We start from the raw sequence: 10,496 nt of genomic DNA, 5'->3' as shown, positions 1-10,496 counted from the left end.
GAAGACTTCCTCCACCGCTGCCAGTGAGCAACGCACTTTACAAATAATTAAACTGCGTTAACGCGCGATAAAATAATTGTCAGTGTTAATTAATGAATGCGTTAACGCGATAATAAGGAGTTAACTTGCCCAGCACTAATTATAATATAATACGATTAAATGAAATGAAATAAAACTATATATACAGTTACTTATACACAACTCCTTATATTGAGAGACTTTGGTTGAGTGGGAATGACTGTAGGGCAGAAAGTAGTGGAATGGTTAATGTGTAAAACCAGCATAACAGTAAGTTCCATTCCTTCATATGTGATGGAGGATGAGGGGGGTTGAGGAGGAAAGGATTTGCTCTGAAGCTGGAGGTGATCCTGTTATTTATAGATGCTGTGTCAGGCCATAGCACAGGGAATCCTCTGGGGGGCCTGTGGCCCTCGTCCAATGAGGCCTCAGTGTTGAGTTTAGACCAAAAGAATCACAGCCAGGTGAGATTTAACGTCTTGTGAGGTTTGGTGTGATTCTAACTCAAATCAGGCTGTTGACTTCCCTGTAGGCCCAACTCTCAACTGCCTTTGTTCCAACCACGTGGTGAAGTCCCAACACATTTTACAGTAAAAATTACTGTATTGGAATTAATTGGAATAACACAAACACTGATAGGCTATTACTTTTGTTGTGTAACCAACCAGATAGTTTCTTTGATTGACACTACAGAGTGGCGACTACAGACAGAGAAATTAGTTTGATCGGTAATTAAATAAAAGTAATTACGCCGATAATTGGAAAAATGCTGAATATTGACCGATCCCTAATACCACACCAGCTAGTGAGTTAAAGTAAAGTGTTTTAAGATCAAATGTGCCTTTTTATGTTGTTGACGGATTCAAAGCACACAATTATTTTCTCTTTGGTGTTAAAACCAAATTTTAAATTTATTCAATTTCAGATTGGATCACCCAATCTGAAATGGCTTTTTGAACTAAAACATGTTAAAACACAGATCAAAATTAAAAGAGTAAATAACAGTGTCTCTTTAATTAAAGACAACATGTGAATGAATCAACGTTCTGTTTTCTCAAAGTCTCAGATGATCTGCAACCTGTGAAGCGAAGCAGCAGCTATGGATGGCTGCCACCTTACAGTGAGTTTAATTAGACTGAGTGAGAAACCTTCTTGTGTTCATTATAATCTGATTACAGTGTTTACAGGTGATAGTCACTGATTAATGTTCAAGTTCCAAGATGATAACAGCTGACACATTCACTCTAGTCCACCTTTAAAAAGCTGTGACTTCCTCCTTGGTTATGAATCTAGTTTTATTGTTTTCATTTTGGTTCAAGTCTTGAATTTGAAAAGTAGTTTTTTACTAATTCAGTTTGTCTTCTCAGTGTCTGAGCTGAGGGTTGTTCTGCTGGGGAACAGCTGGTCTGAGAGGAGTTCAGTGGGGAACTTCATACTGAGAGAGACTAAGTTCAACACTGAGGAAGAACCAGATCACTGTCTGAGAGTCAGAGGACAGTTAAAGGAGAAAAAGATAGTTCTGATCAACACTCCAGATCTGCTGCACCCCAACATCTCTGAAGACAAACTAAGACAACATGTAGAAGACTGTGTGAGACTCTCTGATCCTAGACCTCATGTGTTCCTGCTGGTTCTACAGCCTGAAGACTTCACTGAGGAACTCAAAGTGAAGCTCTGCAGAGTCCTGAATCTCTTCAGTGATCAATCATTTGATCGTTCATTGATACTGATATCAACACCTAGAGAGGAGAGTTCAGCTTGCATGGACAAAGACCAGCCTTTAAAAGACCTGATCAGAATGTGTAGATACAGATACCTGAACCAGAAGAACCTTGAACTTCCAGAGCTGTTCACACGTTTGGGTCAAATTGTGAAAGAGCACAATGGAGAACACGTTCGTCCATAAATACATAACAACATGAAAATAGATATCTACAGCTGGTGTAGCTCCTAACAAAAGAGCAAACACCAGGAAAAAGACTGTTCACTGAATTTAATGGTAAATGTTCTGATGGATTTCTTTGTTAAATCTCGTCCAGCAGAGTCATGTGTGGTCGTGTGTTTGTGAGTGAGTGAGTGTGCAGCTCTTCATGTCTTCATGCTGAAGGACCTCTTGTGGTTGAGGTGACTCACACTTTGTCAGAACACTTTTTATTACCCGTGTTGTTCTGCCTCTGACTCTCGGCTGACTCCTCACTCACGACTCTTAACCGGCCGCTCGGGGCCACTAGTGATGACACCGCTGAGAGCATCAGCGGCCCCCAGTCACTGCTGAGACCAGAGACACAGTGGGTCCACCGCCAACAGCTCGGTGACTTTCATTTGGTTTTTGGTAAGATTGTATGACTGAGCATGTGTATGGAGGACAGACCTGCACATGAGCAAGTATCAACAAATACAGGAATAAATGTATATATAAATACAGGAATAAATACATGCATGAATAATACTACATTTTAGAAATACATAAATAAATTGTTTTGTACAGAGTTTGGTTTGTAAGACTGATTCCCAAAGCAGACTTTGTTTTGTTTCTGTCTTGTTAATCAATTGTGTTTTGGTCGCCATGTTTAGTTTAGTTTATGACGTATGAACAGCAACCCACGTATTGTTCTGCTCAGTCCTTTGTGTGTGTTTTTCTACATATTGTTCAATAAGCACTGCAGCGGTTTATAATGTTAATTCAGTCATTCACTGTTAAAGCTGTTATAGTAACACACAATTATGTAATCAGAGTCACACTTGAGTCACACACATGATGGATGTTGATTATTGTAGTCAGGAAATTGAACATGAAATTTCTGCATTATAAGCATTTTCTGACTATCATTTTAATTCTAATGATCATGGCATCTCCTATGTTTTAATCATGATTATTAAATATTAATCTTATCAGGTTTGTTTGTATATATTTACAGTTTACGTTATCTATCTGAGACAAAGATTCTGGAAGTGTACTTACTGTCTTGTTCTACAAGATAAATGTAATGACTTGTATTTTATTTGAAGACATTACTACCACCTAGTGTTCACCTGCTGTATGTGTGGCACATGTGACAGGAAGTAGTGTTTATTCTCTTTGTACTAGAGTGACTGTGCATTATTATCTTCATCCATTTGATGACGTGTTCAACATGTAACTGATTGAATATGGTAGATGGCACAGCGATCTATGTTTCCATTATTTTGTGTCACATACTGACATTTAGTGATCTGTTTAGATTTGCTCACGTTTGCTTGTGAAAAGTGAAATGAATATTCTTAAGTCTGATGAAAACTAATATGTGCTTGTATATTTTTTGCCTGTTTTGTAGTTGCACACTTCTTCATATTAAACCTGTACAAATACAACACGCTGGTCTGTTCCTCAGAGGAAGAGTTTAGCTGACGGCAAAGCCCGATACAGGACACACAGTCGACATTAGGTCTGAGCAGAAGAGTAAGCTATACACCAATACTGAGACATTCAATTCAATTAATATAGATTCCTTTAATAAAAGCCTCATAAACGTCAAACAGCATCAACAAGCTGGTGCTGAACTCCGTCACACCTCAGATCAGTTTATTAACAGACAAACTAAAGATGAATATAAAACAGTTTTCATGTGCAAACAATCTTGACATTATGATTGAAGGTGCAGGAACATGAACAGTGAACGATTTGCACATTAATATGTGTCTCCTCATGAAAGACTGCTTGATACTATCACAACTTGAACTGTCTTTGACCAACAAAACCTGAACCATGTGTTTTATTTGTGTATCAGCTCCTTCACAATACTTGGATGCATACAACATGAACACAGAGTAGTTGAACAGCTCCGTAATGATCAGCAGCTTTGTGAGGGTTAGAATGATTTTGACTGATGGAGAGAACTCGATTCAACTCTTTTCCTGTTTCCGTATCTTTCACTCAGTGTTGGTGAGGAGCTGCAGTGTAACATGGGAAAAGTAGTTCAACAAAAACATTCTTAACTCGGGTTTCACGATTGTATTTTCCCCCTGAGCTTTCTGATGAATCTCACTGGCTTCCTCGGTGGATGGAGTTTTAATGGAGATGGTCCAGTAGTCGTCACATGACCTAAGTATGGAGTGTTTGTCACGTGGTAACGGGTGGTTGTGTTTGGGGGCGATGGTGTGTGTTCAGAGACGTTGTCTGGTGTCAGAAGTGAACGTCATCTTTGATCTTTCTCTGACTTACACTGACTCCTGTCCGATGACCTTTGACCCCTACCCAGTCAGGCTGTTCTCATCATTCGTAAGTTCAAACACAGGGCAGACGGAGGTGGAGGTGGATGTGTCCAACAAACAGCGATCTTTCACTCAGCAGACCGCTGTTCGTTCCCCGTGTGAAGCGAGACGTTAATGGTGATTTATTTGTCACGTAACTTGTGTACCTAATTAACGCCACTTCTGCAGTTATTTTAACCCAAAATAACGATCTTTTCTTAAACCTAAGTAGTTCCCTGTGAAGACGGAACTTTATTTTGAAAAGATTGTATGCATGTTTGTATGCATCTTAAAGGAACAGTGTGTAACAGTTAGGGGGAGCTATTGGCAGAAATGGAATATGATACTAATAAGTATGTTAGTGTATCATCACCTGGAAATAGGAATTGTTGTGTTTTTGTTACCTCAGGATGAGTTGTTTATATCGACACACAGAGCAGACGCCATGTTTCTACAGTAGCCCAGAACGGACAAACCAAACACTGAATCTAAAGAGGGGCGTCGGCCACCGTAGTTCTCCTAAATGCCTGCTCACCAGGAGAAGTTTCAGTTGGTTCAATCTGCCATCTCACCACTAGATGCCCCCAGATCCTACACACTGCACCTTCAAAATACTAAATGCTTTGTAATACGTTTCTTTTTTCCCGTTGTGTATTCCGTTGTTTTGTCCGTCCCAGTAAATTATAATTTTGTGCCTCATTTAATATAAGTCTGAACCCTGTAAGAGTTTCCATGGCAACAGAAGACTGCATCAGCAGTGATGGACTCTCATTATCAGTGACTGAAAGATACTTAACGAGGCGCTTTCAAAACTTTACAACGGGACAAACTACCGCCATCACTGCGCTGACTGGCCTGCACTCTGCATTATATTCTGTTGTTCCTGTTATTTTGTCCACCCCCTGTACAATCAGAAGTCATCATCTTTCATATGATGGCTGGTTTCACAGACAGCGATCTAAATATTAAGATCCATATTAATCATCTCACCAGATCAGCCCTCTGCCATCTAAAGAACATTTTAAAACTAGCGTCTGAGAAATGAATCATGTATTTATTGATTCATTGAGTGATGGTTCATTCACCAGCCTCCAAAGAATCAGCAACGACTACATTCAACTCAAAACACAGCGCAACTAAAAGCTAAGAGCACATAACACCAGTTTACAAGCAGCTTAAAACCGCTGACTTGACTTTTAAATCTTGATTGAGAAGTTACAGAACAAGTTGAATATGAGTTCTTAAATGGATTTTCTGCACAGACTTAATGTTCCTAAATTGTCTTTATGAAAACATTTTACTCCCGTGTGGAACCTTCAGCTCAGTCTGCCTCAAAATTCATGTGTAAAAAATGACTCAATGTGTTTTCCTAAACTCAATTCACATATAAATAAAACGTATGAATCAGTAAACACCAGATGAATCCAAATGTTAGAAATATAAGTAGTGTTAAATTGTTTGCACATGGAACAGTCTTTACAGACGCTCCGTTTCTTTCCCTCCAGATCAGAAACAAGACGAAGCTGTTAAGAGACGAGCGTCACGTGTTCAGACACACCTGCAGCTCTCTGAAACACACCTCAACATGTTCTCAACCTTCACTTGCATCATTTTGAACTGACGGCACGACACAAAACTCAGCAGGTGAGTAAACTTAAATAAATCTAAAGCAAAATGAGCTAATTACTGTAAATCATAAACTGAGACGGTGAGTGCAGCTTCATTAGTTTAGTGACCGCGTGAGTCTACCGCGAGAGTAGACCTACGTCTGTGTCACGAGAAAAAGATCTGAGAGACCAAATGAGAAGTCACACATTATTAAAATATATTTATGACACCTTTTAAATATAATAATTAAATGATTGATGTTGGTGGTCTGGGCAGATCCAGTCCATCACTGTCCAGTCTTTAATTGATTGATTGCCCGGCTGTTTGTCCTGAAGGATTGCCCCAGTGACCCACAGAGGGGAGGGTTCTATTGTTATGATTGATTATTTTCAATATCTTAGTTGTGAAGTGTCCGTTTATATTCTTTACCTTTACCAGTGCACACAAACTTATTATAACAATATGTACACACAAACTTAATATACTTCATATATTGTTCTGATCTGTGCGACAGAGTTTGCCTTAACCGTTCTCTGATCCTCAACATCTGAAGAGAACAACTAGTTACATCTGCTGAACATTACTTTAAACGACTGTGAAATGTTCTTCCACGCCTGCCTGTGATCTGTTCTATCCTGATACACTCTCTCACTATTTCACATGTGAGCTGAATGTTTCAGATGGGAGTGTTTTTTATGACGCCGGTTTACTAGCTTTGCTTCCACTCCCATCTTATTTTTAGAAGCTCTATAATAATTTAATTACATGGATCCACCTTTTCCCCGAACTGATATTAAACAAACAAACAGTAAAAGTTATAACACATTGTACAAATACTCTGTTACGGTAAAATGTTCCTTCAGTAAAAGTAAGTCAGTATAATCAGTAACATAGTTAAAGTATTCAACATTTTTGATTATTTTCATTATGGATTAATCTGCTGATTATTGTCTCCAATAATCGATTGATTGTTCGGTTTGTAAAAATGTTTTAAAATTTTAATATTAATATTTAAATTTTTTGTTTAAAACATTATTACTAATTAATTAACATAATTAACATGATTACTAATGATTTAATGTTAACATTATCACTAATATATTCTCATTAACAAAGTTGTTACTAATACATAAATATTAACATAATTACTAATACATTGACTTTACAACTACTACATTATCATTATTCACATTATTACTCATATATTAACATTATTAACAATTATAAACAATTTTTAAAAAGCTTGGGAAGAAAAGCCTGGGAATGTACTGACAGAATACCTTCAAATCAATTTTTAAGGCTTTCAAAAAAATAAACCAAAAAAACAAACGACAAAGTTAAAAAAGGGGCAAAGCGTGGATTAAATGAAGGCAGTGGCTTTATGCAATAACATTATTACATCTGGAAAATGCAAATGTCTTTAGAGTAAAAACTACTTGGTTCTGCTTGGGAAGACTGGCAGTGGAAAGAGTGCAACTGGAAACACCATTTTAGGCAAAGTGCATTTTAAATCCAGACCCAGCCAGAAGTCAGTGACCAAGCTTTGCGAGAAAGCAACAGGAGAGATCGATGGACGTCCTGTCGTCATAGTCGACACCCCCGGCTTGTTTGACACGACTCTGTCCAAAGATCACGTTCAAGAGGAGCTTGTGAAATGCGTCAGCTTGTTGTCTCCTGGACCTCATGTGTTCTTACTGGTGCTGCAGATCAGCCGCTTTACAAAAGAGGAGAAAGACTCTGTGGAGCTGATTAAGAAATATTTTGGCAAGAAGTCTGAAGATTTCATCATCATTATATTCACCAGAGGAGATGAACTAAAAGATCAAACATTTGAGAGTTACCTAACAGACGACTGTGATGACTTGTTGAAAAAACTAATAAATGACTGTGGAGGAAGATACCAGGTCTTCAATAACAACAATGAAGCAGACCGCACACAAGTCAGAGATTTGATGAAGAAGACCAACACAATGATGAAGGAGAATGGAGGCAGCTGCTACAACTCAGAGATGTTCCAAGAGGCCGAAGCAGCAATAGAGAAGGAAGTGAAGAGAATCCTGAAGGACAAAGAAGAAGAAATGCAGAAACAGAAAGAGGAGCTTCAAATAAAACATGAAGAAGAAATGGAAGCAGTGAAGAGAAGAATGAAACAACAGAAAGAAGACATTGAACAAGAGAGAGCCAAACAACTTAAAGAAATGGAAGAAAACATCAACAAGGAGCGAGAGGAGAGAAGGAAAGAACAGGAGATGAGAGAAGAGGAGGACAGGAAGAGGAAAAGGCAGGAGGAACTTCAACAACAAGAGTGGGAACAACAGCTTGGAGCTCTGGAGAAAGAAATAAAGTCAGAGTCAAAAGAAAAGGAAACCATTGACAGAGAGTTGGAGGAGAATAGAGAGGAGATGAGAAAACAACGAGAAGACTGGGAGAAGGAAAGAAACGAATGGTGGAAGAAACGATATCAAGAAGATGAACAGAAACGACACGAAGAGCAAACTAAACTTAAAAAGCTCCAAGAAGAATACGAAGAAGAAAGAGAAAAACATGAAATCAAAAGAAAAGAAGAAGATCGAACCAGAAGAGAGCAGGAGAAGAAGGAGAGAAAAGAATTGGAGGAAACCTACAAGAAGGACCTGGAGGAAATGAAGAAGAAATATGAAGAGGAGGCCAGAAAACAAGCTGAAGAGTTCAATGAGTTCAGACAGAAATACACCAAGGACTTCACAGCGTTGGTAGAGAAGCACATGGAGGACATACAGGAACTGAAGAAAAGACAAGAGAGACAAATGCAGGAGACAGAAGGGAGGCACGGAAAAGAGTACGATCTGTTAAAAGACCTCTCCAGTAACAAAGAAAAACATCTAAAAGAACAATTGGAGGACATGAAGAAAAAACAAGAAGAAGAAATAAAAGAACTAAAAGAGAAATACAAAAGAACGTGTATCATCATGTGATCACACACTGACTAATAATCATGATGTTAGCAGATGGAACCTCAGTTGAACATTGAAAGAACAACAACACCAATTCTATTATTTTCACTTTTGTAAATATTTTTTAAAATGCAAATAGTTTTTATTCCATATATTTTGTGCTTTTCTGGAAAGTCAGTACTGATCAATACTGCAGCAGATTAACGTTGTTGCGTTGCGTTGGTACGCTGGGTTGTACCGTTGTCTCATTACGATGTGCAGTTGCATTACGCTGTCGCGTTACGCTCCAAGAGGCTGTTGCGCTACGTTGTGTTCAATTTTTTTAATGTTACGTTGTTATGTTATGTTGTTATGTTACGTTGTTATGTTACGTTGTTATGTTACGTTGTTATGTTACGTTGTTGTGTTATGTTGTTATGTTACGTTACATTGTACGTTACATTGTACGTTACGTTGTTATGTTACGTTATGTTAAGTTACATTGTACGTTACGTTGTACGTTACGTTGTTATGTTACGTTGTTATGTTACGTTGTTATGTTACGTTGTTATGTTAAGTTACATTGTACGTTACGTTGTACGTTACGTTGTTATGTTACATTGTTATGTTACGTTGTTATGTTACGTTGTTATGTTAAGTTACATTGTACGTTACATTGTACGTTACGTTGTACGTTACGTTGTACGTTACGTTGTTATGTTACGTTGGTAAGTTGGGTTGTTACATTGTCTTGTTGTGATGTTACGATGCCACGTTACAAAATCATCTGTAAAGAAGATCTTGAGTCTCTCTTTGACCAGTGTGTACTTAAACGGGTAAAGAGAATCCTCTGTGATCCATCCTGTATTCTGTGCTCTCATTTGGATTTGGTTATGGTTTTATTTTCTTAATTCTTTACTGTCTCATGTAAAACCCTTTGAATTACATTGTTGTTGAAAGATGATATACTAATAAACTTTCCTTTTGACATTTGTGACTTTGTGTGAAATACCTAAACTACTACGGGATGGATTGTGATGAAATGTTTTCATCTTTCAGGATGAACTGTAATAACTTTATTGATCCTCTGACTTTTCTTCAGAGACCAATCATCAGGTCAACATGTTAATGTGTCCAATACTTTGATTTATGACCAAATACCTGCAGAACTAAAGACGTTCAATCGGCCTCAGATAAGCTGTTTACTGATTTAAGCTAATGTTAGCATGCTAACACGCTAAACTAAGATGGGTAAATAGTAAACATTATACCTGCTAAACATCAGCATGTTAGCATTTATTTTATTTAAGTCTTTCTATGAAGATGTAAGTAAGAATTAACTCATTCATTGTAGAACTTTCTATAAAATACAAACCGATGAAACTTTAAAAAACTTTATACCAAGAAATGACTCATTTAAGTGTTTCTCAGCTAACGCCCTGTTTGAAGATATGATATTAATATTGCAGAATGAGTGTTTTATGCGTTTGTCTCTAGCACTGACTTCCTGTAGACTGTGAGATGATACGATGATGTTCTCCAGAAGAGGACACCAGAGAGGAGCTGATGACCCAAACATTTCTCCTGTACACGGTCTCTTTACATCACTTACAGTACACGCAGAGTATCAGCACCAAAACATACTCACGGTACAAGTACTCCTGCACACTAATATGTATGGTGTCTTATTAATTATTGATGCATTAATGTGTTCATCACTTCAATGTT

At 37.8% G+C, this 10,496-nt stretch overlaps 1 protein-coding gene across 1 annotated transcript; it reads left to right on the top strand.

Moving 5' to 3' along the window:
* Positions 1-136: 136 nt before the first annotated feature.
* On the top strand, positions 137-8,744 carry LOC116377712 (GTPase IMAP family member 8-like; the record flags this gene model as incomplete). Its single annotated transcript, XM_031839418.1, has 3 exons — positions 137-1,138; positions 1,386-1,912; positions 7,281-8,744. Coding segments are annotated over exons 1-3 (1,992 nt in total), but the record flags the coding sequence as incomplete, so codon positions are not given.
* Positions 8,745-10,496: the final 1,752 nt, after the last annotated feature.

This window comes from Anarrhichthys ocellatus, unplaced genomic scaffold (assembly GCF_004355925.1).
Source record: "Anarrhichthys ocellatus isolate YVR2014 unplaced genomic scaffold, GSC_Weel_1.0 scaffold1592, whole genome shotgun sequence".
In the NCBI taxonomy this organism is placed as follows: Eukaryota; Metazoa; Chordata; class Actinopteri; order Perciformes; family Anarhichadidae; genus Anarrhichthys; species Anarrhichthys ocellatus.
The sequence above is the reverse complement of the archived record's forward strand: the minus strand, read 5'-3'. Positions and strand labels throughout refer to the sequence as shown.